Source organism: Callorhinus ursinus, unplaced genomic scaffold (genome assembly GCF_003265705.2).
Source record: "Callorhinus ursinus isolate GAN/ISIS: 27379988/994484 unplaced genomic scaffold, GSC_fseal_2.0 scaffold59, whole genome shotgun sequence".
NCBI classification, from domain to species: domain Eukaryota; kingdom Metazoa; phylum Chordata; class Mammalia; order Carnivora; family Otariidae; genus Callorhinus; species Callorhinus ursinus.
Window position 1 is genome coordinate 388,983 of NW_027397121.1, and position 22,047 is coordinate 411,029.

The 22,047-nt window shown below is 49.9% G+C and overlaps 1 protein-coding gene across 1 annotated transcript in view; it reads left to right on the forward strand.

Annotated features, from left to right (window-relative positions):
• The window catches only part of LRFN2 (leucine rich repeat and fibronectin type III domain containing 2), a 192,195-nt gene that overhangs the window by 131,206 nt on the left and 38,942 nt on the right, over nucleotides 1-22,047 (forward strand). Inside the window, exon 2 of the mRNA XM_025862247.2 lies at nucleotides 20,466-21,890. Coding sequence (XP_025718032.1) covers nucleotides 20,491-21,890 — 1,400 coding nt within the window. The 5' untranslated portion in view covers nucleotides 20,466-20,490. The remainder of the gene's footprint in view (nucleotides 1-20,465; nucleotides 21,891-22,047) is intronic.

A 22,047-nucleotide genomic window follows, 5' to 3' on the forward strand; every position in this document is an offset into this window, starting at 1 on the left:
AACGTCGGTTTTTGGCTCTAAAATTCTGTGTTCAAGCATATATTCTCTGCCCTTTCTCTCCAACACAAGGCCAATTTTTAAAATAGCATTTAATGACCATCTCATAAAGATGTCACTGCATCAGCACTGGCCCATCAGCACAGTCTCCCGACTGTGAAGCCCCCTTGTTTTTCTGTAGCGATCCCTCCAGCAGACCAGGGAGGGGGCTGCTTCCTGGCCCAGCTCACCTGCTTTATTTGTAACCCAACTCCCTGGATAGGGTATTCTGCTAAATACACCATCTCCCTTATCTGCCTCTCCTATGGTAATGTTCCTGCTACACAAGCCAGACAATTAGAGGTAATTGGGATAATCGGCATTTATTATGGCAATTTGCATTTCTGCAGCAAGCAGCACAGAACTTACCACCCGGCTTGGGAATGTGCTTTTTGGATCGGGGCTGAATTCAGCTCTCCATTCTAAAGCACATTTTAGAACCCACAGGATTTATCCCTTCTTTGCTCACAGGAGGTCCTTAGGACTGCATTAGGTCTGAGTCTCACCAGCCAATCAGAGGGGAGCATGCAAATGATCCTATGGCACTGAGGGCCACCTCCTTCTGTCACCTGGGGAAGTGTACTGCCTGGAAGGAGCACCGGGTCTGCGGCCAGCCCCCTGGTGACTGATTTTTCACTACATTGACCAGATGTTTGACTTAATTGACAATTGTTTCACTGTCTCAGCTGAGTGACTCAAACCTCCTGTCTGCTGTTGGCAGGAACCTCAGCAAAGGAGCCCCTGTGATGAAACAAGTCCACACAGGAGCCCACACCAGGGTTCCTGAATTGCCCTTGCTCCCATCTGCAGCCACCTTCTCTTGCGCCTATCTTGGATGCTTCCCTTATGCCCAGCTTCATGGGCCCCTACTTGTCCCTCTCATGAATAAGGGCAGTGTTGTGCCGTGATTATAACTGCAGCTTCCAACATTGGAATCTCTTCTCCAGCAGTTAGCTGGGTGACCATGAGCGAATTTCTTAACCTCTCTGTGCTGTGGTTTCTCATCATCGAAGTGGAGATGACTCGTACCTGACTCGTAGGGCTCATATGAGAAGCAGGTGAGATAATGTATGTGAGTGCCCTTGCAGAGCGCCCAAGACAAATGTTTGATGATCTCATTCGAAGGTCCTCTCTCCAGCCACTCCAGCAAGCCTGGTTCTGCACCTTCACCAGCCCATCTACACGTTACAAAGCTCCAAGTGTCCCCAGAGAAGCCCAGATAAAAGTGCTTAGAGAATTTGGAAAAGGGAGCGATTGATCTGGTCAAGGGAGACATGCAGGTTTTTTGAGGGGAAGAGGTGACATTTATTCTGGGCCCTGAAAAACTGATCAGATGGAACCTGCAGAGAAGAGGTGGAGGCCATTAGGAAGCAGGAAAAGGTGGGCATGCATGAAGAAAAGTTCACAGCAAAGGGCACAGGTTTGTATCTGTACCTGTACCTGAAATATCTCTATTTACATAAAAAGGCCGTGTTTACAATGTAACTGCAACTTACAAGCGAGCTCTACATCACACATAGCCTCCCCAAGTCTCTTACTCTATCTCATCTCACCCCAAGCAGGGAGGCCAGGGGAGCCTGTCACCCCCCCTAGAGTGGCAGCTCCTCTGGTCCAAGACTTCACTCCTGTGACAGCCCCATCATAGACTTTGTCTGCTTTGTTGAGAATGTGGTGGCCGAGGTGGAGAGACAATTTCCTGGGGTTGCTGGGGGAAATGAGGATAGTTAGATGGTGGGGCCCACAGATTGCTAGATCTTTCAGACCCCCCGACCTGCCTGCCTAGGCTCCTTCCAGCCAGGCTCTTAAGCAAGAAATATTGGTTTTGTTGTTTTTGGTCCCCTGGGTTCTTGGAAGGCATGTGTGAAATAAACTAAAACACTGGCAGCAGTGTATTTGTTAGGATAAAGGTGGGATGGGAGGATAAAGGTGAAGTTGCTGTAACAAAGAGTCCCAAAAGAGAGTGACTTAAATAAAACGGAAGTGTATCTTACTTTCACACAGTGCTAGCTGGTTCAGGCTGGCAGGGCAGCCGTGATTGACAAAGTCATTCAGACCCGGGTTCCTTCTGTCTTGTGGCTCAGTCTGCCCTTGGGCATGGTACTCCTCTGCATGGCTGCAGCTGTGTCACTGGCACATTTGCTTTCCAATACATGAGGATTGGAAAGAGGAGGCATGATTCCTTTGTCTTTAACACCAGAGATGTAGAAGTGACACCCGTCATTTCTGCACACTCTCCTTTGGAGAATGCAAGGTCATGTTGGCACACCTAACACTACGAAGGGCTGGAACACATAGTCTCTGGCTGGTGCTTTGTGCCCAGTGAAGCCTTATGGGAAAGAAGAGTCTGTTAACACAAGGAAGCAGGGTGCCTCGTGTTTCTGTTCTGATTGTTGGTGAAATAGAAAAAGTTGGGAGTTATTTCATGTTGCTCTGGACCATCTCTTACCAACAGAGCCAGGACTTATAAGCCAAGATGTAGATTGCAGTGGACATCTCTGGCCTGAACACTAAAGAGAACATGTGTTTCTGAGCCTTTGGGGGCCTTTGCTGCTCCTCAAGAGTGCCCGGTTTCATGAGAATGTCCACTGCCCAGCCCTCCCTTGCGGGCCATCCCCACTTGCCTGTAGAAATAGCCTCAAGTAGCAACCAAGCCTCCATGCTGGTGAAGCGCCTGCCCATTCTCTGATCTAAGCTGTCAGTTTATCCCTTCCTCACATGTACCCTAGGAGGAAGGCTGGACAGTTTCCCCCCACATGTTAAAGAAGAGAAGACAGACTCGGAGAAGTTAAGGAATGTATTAGTTAGAACAAGCCAGTTACGCTTTTGTAACAAGTGGCCCCCATCTCAGTACCACAACACAACAAAAGTTTACTTCTCATCCTCACAAAATCCACAGGGGACCCGAGTGACTCTTCAGGGTAACCATCCTCCATGTGGTCCTCAAAGATCCAGGCCTCTAATGGCTCTGTCTTCTTGTAGTTTCATCATCTGATACACACAGCCTCCTTGGGACTCATAGCCAGGCAAGAGAGAGACTGGATAATCCTGTCTGGCAATGACTCACTTTGTCTGTTCATATTCCAGAGTTCATCCCTTGGGGAGTGGTATTATAATCTTGACTGGTGATACCATTGGCTATTATGGCCTTGATAGTGGATGTGGCTAATTCTGGATCCTTGTTAGCTTGGGATATCAACAGGATCATGGGAGCAAATCAATGGCATGGTTGACCCAGGAGATGGTCTGCCTTGGACCTCTGATGTTGACCAGCTGTGACTCTGGCCTTGAGAATAGCTGCCACCATAAATGTTAAGTAGGCTGACCTAGAGACATAGGTACTGTCACATAGCACCGCAATTCTGGTCCACCTCCTATTCCCAGAGGACTTTCACTGGAGATTAGACACTTTGGAAGTCCTCTCAGAGTTTGTACTGATGTGTCCAGCCTTTTTTCTGTGCCTCTGTTTCTCCTTATGTAAGAGGGAAAATAACGGTGATGTGGTGTGTCCATAATATTGTTTTCACTGGGAGAGGTACCCTTGGAAGTGACGGAATGAAGGAGTGGTTGGTTGTTCCTGAAAGATTGTCCATTGGCAGCCTGTGGAGTTACTCATTTTTATTTATTTTTATTTATTTATTTATTTATTTATTTATTTATTTATTTTAAGATTTTTTAAATTTACTTATTTGTCAGAGAGAGAGAGAGCACAAGCGGTGGGGGAGGGGCAGAGGGAGAGGGAGAAGCAGGCACCCCACTCAGCAAGGAGCCCAATGCGGGACTTGATCCCAGGATGCTGGGATCATGACCTGAGCCAAAGGCAGACGCTTAACCGACCACCCAGGTGTCCCATTACTCATTTTTAATATGGAAAGAAGCAGTGATGTGTGGCCCAATCCCAACGGCACATCCCAAGGCCTTCCTCTTGTACTTTGGGATCTCCTACAAATGGCCTCTTGCCTCCCCTGGTCACATAAGAGCTACACGTGTGACCGGGGAATGGAAAAGAGCCTGTATGCTTTGAACAAGGGGAAACTCACACAAGCATGCTGCTTGGCACTCTGGCTCCTTCTCGTAACTGTCAGGAAACCAGGATCAACATAGCACCACTGAATTCTGTAATGAAATGTCTGCTCTCCCCAACACAGGCCTCGTGGCCAGTCCACAGAGATACTCATTAAGTGAAAAGGCTGATAATTCATTCACCACAGGGCCAGGCATAAGCAGAGGATGCTTCTTCCCTGGGGAATAGCGTGCCTTGCTCTTCCCCCCCAAATTCTCTGCCTCCTGCCAACCCCCACCCCCGAGCTGGGGCTGGTTACTCTCCCCAGATAAGACATATAGTGCAGGTCTCAGGACTTAGAACTTGTGTAGGAAGAGTCATATCTAGAGATCTCCAACCTCCCTTCATGAAGTAGGTATAGTCAGACAAGTAATGGTCTGAGATCCAGTGAGACCTTACTTTTCACTAGCTTCAGAATAGGCGTTCAACTTTGGGGGAAATCACCTTCACCTTGGAGAATCTGATGAAAGCTGTGGACATTCTTTCCAGAAAAAAATGCATGGTCACACAAAATTTAGCACACACTTCCAATAAGTTCATAGGTCCAGAAACCCTTCTCGTGCTAGATTATGTCCCATATATCTGGCTCCCTTGGGGGTGCTTCCTTCCTGTTTGTGGGGAGCAATGATAGTAAAGCTAAGAGTAACATGGGTGAACATGCCTCAATGCTCTCTTCGAGCTGAATAGCACCTTCAACTCACATCTATGCTCATCTAAATGTTGTGCATCCTTCAGGCTTCATAGAAAAGCCCCTAAAATTCATCCCTGGTCCTCTTTTCCTCTCCATTATCTGGGAACCCAAAGAACACTGCATCCCTAATGATAATGGTCATTTGCTTCTTACGTTAGATGTTTATCCACCTTCTATGTTCTCTAAAGACCATTCCCAGGAAGTGGGGGACCAGCCATATTTGTTTCTTTGCTGGTTGTCCCATAGCACCCATTACAGTCTTTTATACATAGTGAGTGCTCAGTAAATGCTCTCTGGATGAATGGATAGATGATGAATGAGTGTCCTTGCTTGGGGACTGCCCAGTCTGCCCGCAGTGGGATGCAGTTGGACATTGACAAACACCACCCACTTGGCCTTCCTTGCAGGCCTCAGCATAGTTGCATCTCCCAAACACACTTACTCGGGGACACAGACGAGTCTGTCCTCACGAGGAAATGCTTCTCCCTCCCTTGCAATATGCTCAGGGGCCTTTGACATTTAACTCCAGTGCAATTTGTTTTCACCCAAGTTGAAAATACCAACAAATGTCACCCGCCTTCGCTCCTCTCTCCTGACGTGTGACTTTGATGGGCTCGCAACGCTAATGAGCATCTTGGGTCTCCATGAACTAACAGGAAGATGCAGAGCTCTGGGTAGGGAACACGTGGGTGTGGAGATGGTTCCTGCAGGAGAAGGGTGAGCACAGAGTTATGGATGGAGGTGAGGATGCCTGCAGAGGTGGGTGGTGGAGCAAGGTGGTGGGAGAGGACAGTCCTTCTACCGGCACCATCAAAGGGAAAGATGGCTTGATAGTCCAGTGCCTCTCTCTGTCCAAAAGGACTTTTCCCCAGGGCCCAGAAAGTTGTCTGATTGTTCATTGCATCCAGGCCAGCTCGACTTCTGCCTACCACCTACCTTCCTCAGGATGGAGCTGGGATGCTACCTTGTTATACTTTATGGAAATCATATCACTTAGAAATAGATTTCATTGTGAGTGATAAAACAAAACAGGACAGAACAAATAAGAGTGGCCTAAATGGAAGCGACTTGTATTTTTCTCTTGTGTAAAAATGCAGAGGAAGTTCTATATTTGAGTGAATAACACTGCATCAGTGTTGATTTCCTGTTTCTTCGATTATGTACTATGGGGGATAGGGGAAGTGAGGTGAGCAGTCTATGGGAACTCTTGCCATTTTTAAAACTTCTTATGTATCTTAAATTATTTCAAAAAAATGTAATTAAAAAAAACCTGCATGGAGTCCAGGACTATGTGGTGGTGCCATGGTACCCGGGTTCTTTCTATTTTGTTGTTTTGTATTCTCAACACATGACTGCCGGCTGGTGGAGCAAGATAGCTGCTCAAGCTCTATCTGTGCATCTACATTCCAGTCCTTAGGAAAGAGAAGGACAAAGAAGAGTGTGACTTTTCTTTAAGGAAGTCTCTAGGGTATTACCTACTACTGGCTTACTTACAGCCCTTGGCTAGAACTTGGTCATATGATCACATCTAGGTACAAAGGGGGCTGGGAAATGTAGTCTTTATTCTGCATGGCCTTTAGGGCAAATATCACGTGGGGATTCTTACCGGGAAAGAAGAGAATGGATATTAGAGGACAACCAGGAGTCTGTACTTGGAGGAAAAGCGCAGCACTGGGCGTCAAGGAAGACATGGTTGATTTGATTAACTTCCCAACTGTCCAACCTGACTTCCCATTACCTCTCCCATTTACACCAAGAAGTTGCCCTTGTTTCTTCCCTTTAGTAAAATACTCAGTTTCCCTTCCTTGGTTTACTGAGTCACCACTCCATCTCTTCCGCAATACTTGGGAACTTAAGCCAGAGGCATCCATCTTCCCTGGCTCTGCTGTCTGTTGAACACCAGGAGGCACTTAGGTAATGTGAATAGGAGAAATGATTAGACTCTCCCAGCCTCACAGTACTCCAAATACCACCCCCATGAGTCAGAGGATAGTGCCTAAAATTTCATTAGGGACTCAGTTCCTTGGTTAAGGCAGTACAGAATTCTCGTTTCACATCATCAGGCATTAATATTTTAACCACTGATTTATTTGATCTTTTTGAGTGTTGCAGCAAAATAAAGACCCCAAAAGGTTAGGGCTGGAAGAGAATTCAGAGATCTCATTGCCCCCAAATACCCTTTGTACATTTGAGGGAGTTGAAAGTAGTAGGAGACTGTGGACAGCTGTAGTCACACCCTGTCAGGGGCAACTCCCTTTTGGCTTCAAATTCCTTCTGTTCTCCTGATTATCATAATAATAATCTTTTCACCCTACCCAGTGAGGTGGGGTCTGGAGGGGAGCACTTGCTTGTTAAGTTCACCAAAGCCCAGGGGTTGCTGGAGAAACACAAACCTCACTGCCTCAACCAATCCCTGATCCTCTTTCTCCCATTGATAAAAGAAAAGTGTGAGACCCTACCCCAAATCAGCAAGCCCCCTGAATCCTGAGGCCCCATGATACTGTGAATAAGAAGAGGCATTCACACTCCCTCCCGCACTGGGACTTGTTGGAAGGACGATGCTCAGGGGCACCCAGCACCCCCCACCCCCCGATCTCTCACCTGCTTGTGCTCTAATACAGGGAGCGCCCTGACCTGTGACATGTCAGGGTAGGGCCCCCCACCCTGAAACTCTGGGGTGAGCTCTCTCTCTTTCAAATAAATAAATAAATAAAATCTTTAAAATATAAAATAAAATAAAATATTCTCTAATCCCAGGTCCCCAGTTAGTGCAGGTAGAAGACATCATCAGATAGTGACACTGTGTCTATCTATGGTGATGCAAAAGGTAGCTATGTTTGGGGGAAGAAGAGAGACTGGGGTGAGGCTCACTCCTGAGTCTCACTCCACATCCTAACATCACAGCAACTTATTTATTTTTTTAATTTTTTAAAAGATTTATTTATTTATTTGAGAGAGAGAGAGAGCAAGCACTTGCACATGAGGAGAGGGGCAGAAAATGGGACGGGATCTCAGGACCCCGAGATCATGACCTGAGCTGATGCCAAGAGTCGGTGCTCAACCGACTGAACCACCCAGGCGCCCCAACATCATAGCAATGTTGAAGCTAATTAGTGCCCCTATTAGTTTCCTAGGGAAATTGAGGCACAGGGTGGGAATGTGTTTAGCCTGAGGTTAATGAGAAGTTCAGTGCGGGTATTTACACCTTGCAAAGAGGAAGTATAGAGTTTTCCTGAAGAACTACTCTCACGGTGAAGAAATAGAAGACTTTGTTACCAAGGAGCCCCAGTCTGAGGGGGACAAACAGCCCTGCTCTCAGGGAGCCCCAGTCTGAGGGGGAGACACAGCCCTGCCCTCAGGAAGCCCCTAAACAAGGAGACAAAAGTCTGCTTCTTTGTGGGTTAGAGGAGGGAGGCAGGGCAGATCTTGCTTCTGTCATCAGACTGCTGCCCCGCACACCTCTCCCTCTTCCCTCAGTGCTGGGTCTCTCTGTCTGGCCTTTAATAGATTTTAGTCTCCTAGAGAACACAGAGGAGCTATTTACTCAGACTCTGTATGGAGCGCAGCACAGCAGGTGCTCAATAAATATTTATAGCTGCTAAGGATTTAGCACAATAAATACACATAACCTAAGTGACAGAAGTGTAATGAGCATGGCACATGCTGGTGGCCATCAGTGGAAGGAGCAGGGTAGAGGAGTTACTAACAAACTGGAAGTGATCAGAGAGGAGGTGTGGAGGACCCTTCTCTTTTGTGGTCCCCACGGTGGCAGGTGAGCAGAAAGTATCCCCAGTACCCCGAGCAAGGGCTTCATTATGATTTTTTAAAAAAGATTTTATTTATTTATCTGACAGAGAGAGACACAGCAAGAGAGGGAACACAAGCAGGGGGAGTGGGAGAGGGAGAAGCAGGCTTCCCACCGAGCAGGGAGCCCGATGCGGGGCTCAATCCCAGGACTCTGGGATCATGACCTGAGCCGAAGGCAGACGCTTAACGACTGAGCCACCCAGGCGCCCCTCATTATGATTTTCATGGGTCTTAGGCACTTTTGCCTTTGAAGGCTCCTTCATGAAAGAAAAAAAAGTCCCTGCCACTTCCCTGGGCCTGGAGGCATCTTATCCCGAAACTACCCCCGAGCCTAACCCTGGAATGGGAGCAGCCAGATGGGTGGAAAATTCAAGTGTTGCTTCGGGACCCCAGCTTTACTTGCATTAACCTCTACCCACGTGACCTACCACAACAGAATTTCTTCAGCTAGTGGCAGAAGTCCCCGGGGGGTGCTGAATTCTGGAATATGTTTTACGTTTTTGCTTTTTATTTCAGTGGCAATCTCAGATCCATTCTTTACCAAAAATTCTTTTGAGAACAGCCAGTTGTGACTTAAAGACAGTCACAGAATAAGAATTATAATGGGTGACCCTGTTTTGCGATTTCACTATGTGCTCAGCTCTGCTTAAGAGTTTTACACGGAGTGACCTAGTTAATCTTCACAACTCTATGAAATTATCCAGTTTCACAGGCAAGGAAACCCAGGCACCGAGAGATCAAGCAACTTGCCCACAGTCACACACTAGTAAGAACCAGGATTTGAGTGCGTGAGGTGGCTGGACTCCAGAGTCTGTGTCCTTCCCACTTAGATTCCTTCCCTCAAAGTCAGGCTTCTTAGGACAGCACTTCTCCAACTGGGACCTCCGAAAGGGTCTTCCTTTGAAAGGTTTCTATAATTACTCAGCTTTGTTAAATCCTCCTCTGACTCCCACAACACCTTGAATCTTTGTCCTTCTAGAATGTTCTCATTAAGACCACCATGCCTAGATGCTGAAATCCTACCATCTACCATTTAAGGCCACAATTAGTGCTACCCCCTTAAAGAAGTGTTCCATTGCTCTAGTTAGGAGGAATGTCTTCTGAAGAATCCCCATAGCATTTTACCGCTCTTCTCTCTACCCTCAGTTTCTCCACCTATAAAATGGGCAAGTAGTATTACACTATCAAATGGTGTAAGTGAGATAACATGCAGAGGGATCCAGACGCACTGTAGACACTGCCACCTCCCCGCTGGATTTCAGTTATCCAGGTGTTTGTAAGCTCCTCCTGAGAAGAGGGGGGATGTCCTGTCCAGTTCTGTCCATACCCATGTCCTGCATGTCCATGGGCAGTGGGTGCTCAACAGAAGCCTGACTGAGTCCCTGCCGCTGAGTCCAGCAGGTCCTGTGTCTGGGGATGGTGGGGGTTGGGGGGGCATGGAGGGCCGTAGGAGGGAGGAATTGGCTGCAGTGTTCCAGATCTCCACTCCAGACAGTCTCCAGGGGGGAGAACAAAGGAGAAAAGAAGGAAAGGACAAAGAAGACAGGCAGAGGCAGAGGGCAATGAGGAAGGGTGGAAGATCATGGGGAGAAAGGAGGACAGGAGGGAAAAGGAGATAAAGGGAAGGGAGAGGTGAGTCTATAAACTGAAAAAAAAGGAAAAAGAGAAACCCTGTGAGGTTTTCAGACTTGAAGACAGAGAGGAGACTCTCTTCCATTCCCCACACTTAAGGGGCTGGGGTGGGAGTGGCCTAGGGTGCCCATGGGGCCCGAGTCTTCATTGCTCCCCCAATCTCATTCAATGGGATGGAAATGGACCCCCCCACCACACACACACAGAACCTAATTGCCCAGATGTGGAAACTGAGGCACAAAGAAAGAGAAGTGGCTTGCTGAGGCCCAGGGCAGTACCAGGATGGGGACCCAGGGCACAGAAGGCCTGCATCACATTCTTCCTGCTCCACTAGTCCATGTGTGCGAGTCAGGACGCCCGTATTCCAACAGGAAGAAAGACAATATTAGGGATGCAGAGAGCAAATCCCAGGGTAATGGAGCCTGGTGTTTGCAATAAAAATTTAAATGTGCCGTCCTGGTGGCAACAGTGACTTTTATCTGATCAGCCTGTCAGTGCTTAAGAAGACCGGCTCTGTAAATGACAAAACTAAATTGAATTCATACTTGCTGCCCTTGAGTCTGTGGGGTTTATTGCTTCCAAACGATTACTCTCTCCTTTCTCTTTCTCCTCTTCCTCCTTTTTGCTACTCACTCCCTCTTCCTCCTTGTTTTTCATGCACTTCCAAGTGGCCTTACTACCTGCTGACTCCTTGGGAAAGTTGACAGCAGTGAGGGGTGCTCTTTCTGGGTGCAGATTATTTTCCACTGGAGCCTCCAAGTAAACTCTCCACAGTCCTGCCGTGTGGCCCTGGAGGCCAACCTGTGTGGACAGCCTCATGCAGGCCCCCTTGCCCTCTGGCTTCCTGGGTTTGGCTGCTGGGATGTCCCAGCGGGAGGAGAGAGGGTGTGAGTGAGAGGTGCTTACTTCCTTGGCCAGCTCCCTCCCAGAGGGCAGTTCGTCAGTGGATGTGGTCTGTACTTAGGGCCATGACTCCTGTTGGGCCACTGTTCTCCCACGGCTGTGACAGGCCCGGGTTCCTGAAACTGTGCTCTGTCTTCGCCCCTTCAGGCCTGGGGGCAAAAGGGCAAAAGCCTCCCCTCTGTTGCCAGTCCCTGGGCGCTAGAGCTCCCCTACCCCTCCCCACACCCGCCATACATTGTCCCTTCACTAAACTTCCTTCAGGCAATCCTTCCACACTGTCAACTCTTTCCTCCGAGGACCCCGAGTGATAATGCATCTCCGCCCCTGGTCCCCAGAACTGGGAGGACATGGGAGAGCAACATAGCGAAGGAACAGGCAGGAGGACCTTGTTCCATTTGCTTATTACAAAGTGGGAGGAAGCCCTTTTTTTCTTTTATGGCTTTTTCTTACGCCTTATGCCTGCTAGGGAATTTGTGGGGGTTATAAAACAACAAAGGTAGCCCTGACTGATAAGTGTGTGTCACCTTATAAGTCTGGGTTGGCCATTAGCTGGGGATTCTGTTCCAAGGCCAAGGGAAGACCAGACACACCTTGGAGGGGCAACATGGGATTCTTTATGCCCACCTTCCTCCTTGTGGCAAGCAGCCCCAGCCCTGCCACCGCCACCACAAACAGGAGAGATGAAACAGGCAAAAAAAACTCCCATCAAGAAACCAATTTGATTGTCTAAATTCTTTCTGTTTTAATAATCAGAGGTGTTATTAGGAGCCCGAGATTAAATATGCCATGCTTGATATCCTAGCAAACACATAATAACAGGGCAGGGTAATAACTGCAGGCCTTCGTAATGAGACCTCCTCCTTCCCAGAGCTGCCTGTTAACTTTAATGATATCCTGCCTGGGGCTGCCCAGCTGAAGCCCTCTGCCTACCTGCTGGACAGGGCTGCTTCTGGGAGGCTGGGCCCTCACTGGGGCCCCTAAGAGTGGGGTGAGGAGAGAGAGCAGAAGAACACTGGTAATGCTAGCTTCAAGTTCCAGGGGCAGTACTGTGGGGAGATGCTGGGGATATAGGGATTAGACACAGCCCTGTCCACCTGGAGCCCCGGTCTGAGAGGGGAAGACACAGCCCTACCCTCAGGGAGCCCCAGTCTGAGGGAGGAGACACAGCCCTGCCTCAGGGACCCCAGACTGAGGGGGGAAGACACAGCCCTGCCCTCGGGGAGCCCCAGGCTGAGGAGGGAGATTTAACTCCTTTCTCCAGTGACCTTCAAGTCTGATATCCTAGTGAGATATCAACCCTAAATTATGTTCTCCAGCTGGAGTGAACTCTAATGCTATCCAGTCATTGCCTACCCTGTAGCTTGGCTTGAAGAGAAAAAGCCAATTTTAATTTTAGCCTGAGCCAAACATAATGAGGAGAGTAAATCGTAGTGTGAACCTTCCCTAGCCAAATGGAAATGAGTTTTGGATTATTTGCCGTTTTGAATTATCCACCCACTTCTCCTTTCATTAGCCCAGGCCTAGAGAGGACGGCACACTGAGGTTGCCACCCTGAGCATGGGGCCCAAGGAAAGGTCAGGGTGCTTGGGGGTGGGGTGCTGGTGAGTCAGTGAACCCAGGGGTGCTCTGTGATTTCAAGCAGGGAAGGGTTAAGATGGCAAGGACTGGGTTCTTGGACATGAATCTGCGGAGGGTGAAGGGGGAGACTTTGGGCAAGGGAGAAGGGACCAGAGAGGCCCTGGTGACTGGAAATGCATCCCTGTGTATCCATACCCTCCACACTCTTCCTCTGAGGTACAGAAGGAGTGGTCCTCCCGCCTTCCAGAGCAGGATCCTTGCTTGAGTCTTCAGGTGACAGAATCCAGAAAGTGTTCAAAATGGGGGGCAGGGGGCATTTTAGAGAAGGAATCTTGAAAGTCATGACTGAATCAAAGCAAAAATCTCTCTGTGTGAAACCAGAGCTCCCACACACTCACCTAAGGGCTGGAATAGAGGCTGACAGGCAGGGACCGGGAGGAAGGTCGAGGCCTAAACTGATGCTGAGAGCCGCCAGCCCCATGGGCTGTCTGTGTCCCCTAAGCAGGGACAGATCACAGGCAACCATGGAGATTAATGCATTTGTAGTTGACAACACGGCAGCAAAACAGCATTTGTTTCCATCAAAGCCGAACAAACAAGCTTGCTCCCTCTCCCTTCCTCACACACTATTGGCCCACGGGCAACCTCATTCACATCCAGGCCCCCATTCGTAAAACCAGGCCCTCCCTCACCCACACAGCCCTCCATTCAGGCAAACACACCCCGTTCACTCACTCACTCACCTCCATTCATTCAACACCCCCTCACTCACACATGAGGTGCCTCAAGGCACGTGATCAGTCAGACATGCCCACTTCCTCACACACACACCTCTCCATTCACTTTCCAACCCTGATAACGACACTCCACATGCGTGTGCACATGGACGTCTCTCAATCACACTCACTCACACACTGGCTCACAGCTGTCTTGAGACAAGAGGGTTAGTGCTCCACAGGGCCGTGGTCGTGAATACGTTGGGTGGAACACAATTGCCATTCAACTCTTAGGACCAATCCTTTGTGTGGGAACTCAGGTCTCCTTCCTCCCCAGAGTTGATGGTTTTTTTGTTTTGTTGTGTTTTATTTTTGTCATTGATGAGAATGTGAGTGATTTTCATATCATTTTTTATTTCCATGTATGTGACATTTCCACAGTGGCCCAAACTCAGTTGGTACCTTACATCATGAGAATTATAATTAAGAAGTGGACCTTGAGCTGGATTCCCCAGAAGTGGACCTGAAACGAGGATCTGAATGGAAGTGGCTTACTTGGCTGGTGATTGCAGGAAGAGGAGTGGGGGTGGGGAAGGGAAGATAGTCAAGCCAATATGGGGTGTGAGGAACAGGTGACTCCAAAGGGCATTGGGGCTCACTGTCACCAGGGACCTCCAGGAGACTGAATAACGTGCCTCAGAGTCATCTCACCAGTGGGGGGAGGGAGTTGAGGTATTTATCCTCCACCCCTCTCATGGGGAAGCATTGGTTGGAGCCTGCTGTCTGGGGCATTGCTTCTCCAGCATGCCCGGCCTGCCCCAGACAAAGGTGAGTGTGTTCCTGCAATAAGTCAGCGTGTGAGGGGTGGCGAAGGTGCCAAGGGGTACAACTGGTCATACACTCATTTTCAGTCAGTCACTCATTCATTCTATCCTCAGACATGTCCCCGATGCCTCCTCTGTGCCAGGTACTGAGCTTGCTGCTGGGGATTCAGAGCTGAACAAAACACAGTCCCTGCCAAGAAGGGGTTCCCAGGTGAATGGGGTAGGAGACAGCAAAACACATAATTACGTTGCAACACAATAAAAGCTATCATGGATGCATTAACACGGAGGCCTAATGCTGTCATTGAGAACAGAAAGGAAGCAGCTCTGAGCTTAATAACTTGCTTATGATAACAACTGCTTATCTTGCACAATAGGAGTTTAAACAGAGCGTAAATGGGCTCATTCTGCCCTTTTGATGTTTTAGACATTATTTCCCCTTTTCTTTCCTGTTGCCCATGCTGTCTCAGACCCCTGTTTTTAATTAGTTTATGCCAAAGTTTGAGGATTCAAGATGTGGTCTCTGCCCCCACGGTTTTGTTTAGGGACAGCATAGGGACTGTTTTTACCCATCCTGTTTGAGTGTCTTCTGTAGCCAAGAAACTAGGATCTTTTAGAGGGGAAGGGGCTCCCTTGGGGATTTGGCTTCCTCTCTCTCTTTCTCTCTCGCCTCTGTCTCTGTATCTCTCCCCTTACCTGCTTCAAACCAGAAGCTGTGACTCCAACATCAAAATAGGAGCTGCCTGAGGTCAAAAGGCTGTGCCTCTCCCATCAGACTGGGAACTCTGAGGTCTTGGGCTCACTCTCTCTCTAGCACAGACTCATGAAGCTTGCTCCCTGCCCTCTTTTTGAGGGTTCTAGAAGGATCTCTCTGCAGGGCAGCATCTGAGAGGGGGTTGGGGAAATTAGCTCTCTAATGCTAATTCATTTTTCTTATCCTTAGAAGGAGCTCTGGTCTGTTATTTCCTGAGGGTCTGGGAGGTGGAGGTAATGGTGATGGGGCTGAGAGGGCCAAACATGGGGCTGGGGGCAGGGCCACCACCTGCCAACTCCTAGACCAGAAAAGCAGCCCCATCAACTCTTGTCTGGAAGTCAAGTTTCCTTTCCCCTATCCCCTGGCCCCAGAGCCAGTCCCCCCAGGGCTCGCCTTTAGTGGTATGATTTATGGGGAATAGCAAGTGCTCTGGGAGGGCAAGTCTGGAAAGAAGGAGCAGGGGGCTACCTCTCCTGACAGATCTGAACCACTCCCACTTTTATTAATTCACACTTTCCTGGCTGGGAGCACCCTGGAGGAGCCATTTCTTTTTACCTGACGCAGAGACAGGCATCCTACTTGATTTACAGGCTCCAGGGGCGGGTGGCTCCTTGGCTGGTTGCTAAGGTATCTTTTAAATGGAAATCAGGGTGGAGAGATATCCCATATATCGTGCCAGCCATCTGCTAAACGTTGCCTCTTCTGTCTGGAACAGCTCGAGGTGGTTCTGACAGGGAGGCAGGGCCCAGGGGCTGGAGGGAGTGGGGAGGAAAGTCTGTGGCCTCACCATCGAGGGAAGGAACAGGAACTTTCCTTTTCTGCTGCCGTGTCCATTAGTTTTCTGCTTTCTGTCCTCGCCTTTCTTTGTCCCTTTTGTTTTAAATATAAAATCCCATCTGGAGACTCTGATTACAAACCATCAGCCTAGTTCCACACGCTATATTTATTCCAGTATATTTAAGTGTGTGCATGCATGCATGTGTGTGCACGTGTGCTCGTGTGTGTTTGTGTGTGTGTGTGTGTGTGAGAGAGAGAGAGAGAGAGAATCACCACCATGAGGCCTGCCAGGTGGGTCTTTCTGAGCCAATTAGGCCCCTGCTTCTGAGAACACCATCCCTAAGCAGCAAACTCAAGTGCCCAAATTTAGTCAAACAGCTGGGCAGTCACAGGTCACTAAGAATCCCATAGTTGTGGCAGTCACTTTCTCCCTGTAGACCAGGCACATGCAAGCCTCGGGCGGTCGGGGGGGGGGGGGGGGGGGCGCTGCTCTACTCCAAGGACAGCCTGGAGCCAGAGAGAGTCATCAGTTCTTCTCAGAGTAGCTGGGAGAGTTTGGGCCAGCCCAAACCTCTTTGAACCTCATTTCCTAGTGGTTGAAATGAGGATAGCAATACTCAAGGCCACAAGGTATGGGAGGGTAGGTTGTTTACTGGGCAAGGTTGTCCAGCGAAAGGGGCCCTACAAATGCCCTGAAGGGACACCTGTTCCTAATTGCACAAGAGTACCTCATGAACCAGTTGCAGTGCTCACCTTGCTGGGGAAAACTGCCTGAAGAAACCCAAGGAGGGAAGAGACACTGTTCCTACCCAGAGACGCGCGGATTCTTGCAAGCACAGCAGATCCAGGGAAGAGTGTTTCTCCTCCTCTCCGGGGTCCTCTGTCTGCTTCCCCAGGCAGCCCCTTCCCCTCCCCTCCCCTAGCCCAGGCTCATAGACATTCCAAGCAGACCATCTCTTGTCCTCTGCAGATGGATTCCTCTGCATGAAGGCTGATGCTGACATTTGATACCAGCATCCATTTCACAGCCTCGCGTCTGATCCCCCATGCACCTCTCTCAGCTTTGCTCACAAATAATCCCGGAGCCCCTCCCACCGGCTTTCATCTGCTCCTTTTTTCCTGAGACCAGAGCCCCTACTCCTAATCTCCAGCTCTCCTTGCTCCCCTCTGCCACCTCTCCCATTCAGACATGTTTAGAGGGACCTAGTTACTCCTTCCAGCTCAGATTTCTGCTCAGGAGAGGGAGCCTCCAGTCTGGGTGTGCACTAATTACGCACACCCACATGCTCCCCATCGCCTCCCTCCCAACCCAGGGTTTAAGCTGCTTTTTGTTTGACTGTGAGAGTAATATATTAAGTGACAGTTCTCAGAATACGATTTTAATTAAGATTCAATAGTCACTTCTCTGTCAGTAATCTTCCATGCTGATTACTTAAAATATATTTACCCAGCTCTATTATGTCACAGCCTTGAATTCATTAGACGTTTGTTAATCCTTAACAAACTTTTAAAAAATAATTTCCAAGGACAGAACTGTTTGAAACAATGGGCCATGTACAGGGTGTGCACCCCGGAGTGTCTGAGTCTTCTCTGCTTGCTGCCACCGCCACCCTCTAGCAGAGGGCAGGCAGGCAACAGGACCGAGGACAGTCAGCCCCAGGGGATGCTGTAGGATGGGGCAGTCTGTCCACGGTGCACTGATGCAGCCCAGACAGCCAGCCTTCCAGGGCACAGGGCAGAATCGGAGAGGGTGGAGGGAAGAATCTGGAGGGACGAACCACAGAGATCTGGCATGGGCCACCTGCAAGCTTGAACCTGGACTCACAGGAACCTGCTGAGCACTACCATTTCCTCTATGCACCATGATGTGAAAATGCTGGACGTGCTGCTTAGCCTTAGGTCACTTCAGTGTTTACTGATGAGAGCTGGTAAGGAGGATGGCTTTCTCTTGAGGCCCTAGGCTTTCAGCACATTACCCCCCTCTCTACACGTGCACACACAGCTGCCTCCAGCTTAACTAGGGAGGGACATCCTTGGGTGTGGTTGTCCCTGGATCCCCAGTGGGTAGAGGGAGTATTGTTCATCTCTACTTGAGGAGACATGGTAGCTAGAGAAATACGGACTCCCTGACTCTATGACCATGGTGTCATGCTGGGAAGTGCAGCTGATGCTTGACAGAAGATGCTTCTGAAGTTTCTCTCCATAAAGATAGTTTTCTCAGCTGATCAACCGAATGAACCCGGAACAGGGTTAATACAGACCTCAGAACCTCAGCGACAATGCCAGAAACTCCCTTTGCTCAACTCCTACTTCATTCATTTAATTGATATTTACTGGGCACTTGCTATGAGTCGGGTGTGGTGCTAGGTCCTGAGGGTACCGTGAGGGGTAGACAAGATAGCTAAGTTCCCTGCCTTTTGGCGTTTACAGTCTAGGAAGGCAGATAGGTAAGGAAGGAAGGCATTATAATGAAAAGTGCAGTGAGCAATCTGTGGGACAAATATAGACTAAGGGGCACATAGCAGCAGAGCCAAATTTGGTCCAGGTCATGGGGAGGTTTCCTGGGGTAGGTGATGTTAGAGCCGAGACCTGGAGAGAGAATAAGAACCTGGCCAGGCAGGAGTGGAGGTAGGGAGAGAGGCCAGGAAGAGACCAGAGCATGTTGGCAGTCTCGAAGGAAGATCAAGCATTGCATTTATAAGTGAGAGACGTTGAGCCTAGCTGGGACATGAAGAGCAATGGAACGGAGAGTGGTAAGAGATAAACCAGGGGAGTGGCCAGGACCAGCCCTTGAAAAAAGAGAAGATCCCTATTTGTTTTATCAGGGCCCCAGCTAATTATGGACTTAAAAGACCCAAGCACCTTTGAGCACAGAGACAGTGGCGGGTGGGAAGCTTCCACACGTAGATACCTCTGGGTTGGATGCTCCTGATGGGACCTTTATGTTGTATCCTTTTAAATCAGCCAGTTGTTTTTTTCTGCACCTGTGCTTCTCAAACTGGGAGCTCTGGAGCCCTACTTCCTCCAGATATTAATGGTTGTTGCTTCCAAAAACGAATATCTTGGGGCACCTGGGTGGCTCAGATGGTTAAGCGTCTGCCTTTGGCTCGGGTCATGATCCCAGGGTCCTGGGATCGAGTCCTGCATCGGGCTCCCTGCTCAGCGGGAAGCCTGCTTCTCCCTCTGCCTGCTCTGCCTGTTTGTGCACTCTCTGTGTGTGTGTCAAATAAATAAAATCGTAAATATAAAAAGGAATATCTTTAGCTCAAAACGGGGGAAGCGATGCAGAATTAAACACTAATCCATTTTCTTTACTGCGGCAGAATTCCTCAACTCTTCTGCACTTGCTAATGCATACAGAGCTTTTGCAAGAGCAAGAAAGACCAGGCAGTGCGTCCCCAACTCAGTGGCCTTAGAAGATCCCCTTGCAGCACGCTGCTTTGGGTGACGCTACACAACCGGTGTGCAGGATTTTCAAAAGTCCAACTCCATGATGTTTTTAGCACCACATAAATAGAACTGCAGTTAGTATAACGTGGAATAGTGAGAAAACTGTGAGATTTGAAGGCACAAAGACCTAAGGCAGAGTCCATTCTTTCCTTCCCTAGATATTCATTCATGCAAAAGCACTGACTATGTACCAGGCAGTGCCCTGAGTATACAGTGGTGAATAAAAACAAGTCCCTACGTCTTGGGGCTTTGTTGCCAGTACAGAAGACAAGCAATAAACAAGACGAGCAGGTGAAATAAATACACAGTAAGGTAGATCATGATGAATTCCCAAGGAGAAAACACAAGGCAGGAAAGAGGGTTATGCACAGCCAGGGTGGGGCCTCAGGGAGAAGGTGACTTTTGAGTGAACACCTGAAGGAGGTGATTCAGAGGTGGACAAGTCCTCATCTGTATACAAAGATAAGCCCTTCCTTCTGAAGTGTGTTCCCAAAGCCCAAATGAGATGAGGTACATGAAGGTCTGGGCAGAGGATACAGCACATACAGGGTGCTCAGAAGAAGTTAATGCCTTTGCTTCTAGCCTCACCCCCTTCTTCACTTCCCTGAGCTCCCAAAGGTTCACCCACTGTGTAGATTCTCCATGGGGAAACTTGTCTACAACCAGTTCCCCAATAACCCTGGCATCTCCAGGGGCCAGTTCTCTCCTTGTCCATGTCCTTGTTCCTAAGGAATGCTGGTCCAATTTGATTTCATGCCAAACCCAAACCAATTAAGGAGATAAAAGTGCGTCAACATACATCCAGAACACACTTTTCAAATCTGATGATTATTAGATGAACCACTGGTATAGAATCATCCTTCCATTTGTTCAACACATTGATGGAGCACCTTCTGTGTTCCAAGCACCATGCTAGATGTGTGGTATATAGCAATTAACAAAACAGACAAAAGAGCCTTCCGTTGTGGAGCTGGCATTCTAGTGGGGGAGATAGGAAATATTACATAAACATAGTTAATAAGCAAATTAAATAGTCTGTTAGAAAGTGATAAGAGCTAAGGCAAAAAAAAAAAAAGAACTATATTAGAGGGATCGATTGGGGGAAGAGGTTAGACCTCACAAGAGCACAAGCCATTCTGGGCTGCTCCATAAGGCAGGGGTTGGGGTGACAGATGAAGCCCTGGTGGGGCATTAGGAAGTTGCCTCTTGACCCTGACCTTGTGTCCCTCCCTTCCAGGCACCGTGGCCTGAGTGACCAGACCATGGAGACCCTGCTTGGTGGCCTGCTGGCATTTGGCATGGCGTTTGCCGTGGTCGATGCCTGCCCCAAGTACTGCGTCTGCCAGAACCTGTCTGAGTCACTGGGGACCCTCTGCCCTTCCAAGGGGCTGCTCTTCGTGCCCCCTGACATCGACCGGCGGACGGTGGAGCTACGTCTGGGTGGCAACTTCATCATCCACATCGGCCGCCAAGACTTCGCCAACATGACGGGGCTGGTGGACCTAACCCTGTCGAGGAACACCATCAGCCACATCCAGCCCTTCTCCTTCCTGGACCTCGAGAGCCTCCGTTCCCTGCACCTCGACAGCAACCGGCTGCCCAGCCTTGGGGAGGACACCCTGCGGGGCCTGGTCAACCTGCAGCACCTCATTGTGAACAACAACCAGCTGGGCGGCATCGCCGACGAGGCCTTCGAGGACTTCCTGCTCACGCTGGAGGACCTGGACCTCTCCTACAACAACCTCCATGGCCTGCCCTGGGGCTCTGTGCGGCGCATGGTCAACCTTCACCAGCTGAGCCTGGACCACAACCTGCTGGACCACATTGCCGAGGGCACCTTTGCCGACCTGCAGAAACTGGCTCGCCTCGACCTCACGTCCAACCGGCTGCAGAAGCTGCCCCCCGACCCCATCTTCGCCCGCTCCCAGGCCTCCGCCCTGACGGCCACGCCCTTTGCTCCACCCTTGTCTTTTAGTTTTGGGGGGAACCCGCTGCACTGCAACTGCGAGCTGCTCTGGCTGCGGCGGCTGGAGCGGGACGATGACCTGGAGACCTGCGGCTCCCCGGGGGGCCTCAAGGGCCGCTACTTCTGGCATGTGCGTGAGGAGGAGTTTGTGTGCGAGCCGCCTCTCATCACCCAGCACACGCACAAGCTGCTGGTTCTGGAGGGCCAGGCGGCCACGCTCAAGTGCAAGGCCATTGGGGACCCCAGCCCCCTAATCCACTGGGTGGCCCCTGATGACCGCCTGGTGGGGAACTCCTCAAGGACCGCTGTGTTCGACAACGGCACGCTGGACATCCTCATCACCACGTCTCAGGACAGCGGCGCCTTCACCTGCATCGCGGCCAACGCCGCCGGGGAGGCCACGGCCATGGTGGAGGTCTCCATCGTCCAGTTGCCACACCTCAGCAACAGCACCAGCCGCACGGCTCCCCCCAAGTCCCGCCTCTCAGACATCACGGGCTCCAGCAAGACCAGCCGGGGAGGTGGAGGCAGTGGGGGCGGGGAGCTGCCCAAAGGCCCCCCGGAACGCGCTGTGCTTGTGTCCGATGTGACGACCACCTCGGCCCTGGTCAAGTGGTCGGTCAGCAAGTCAGCGCCCCGCGTGAAGATGTACCAGCTGCAGTACAACTGCTCCGACGATGAGGTACTGATCTACAGGTGAGCCGGGGCTGCCGCAAAGGCAGGGAGGTGTCTGGCTGGGGAAGGAGGAGGGCTGGGGAGGGTTGTGAACCGTTCCCACCCATGCCCCTTCTCTCCAGAGGTGCCTGGGGGAGTCGTGGGACGAACTGTGCCCTCTGTGCAGGTAAGAGGACAT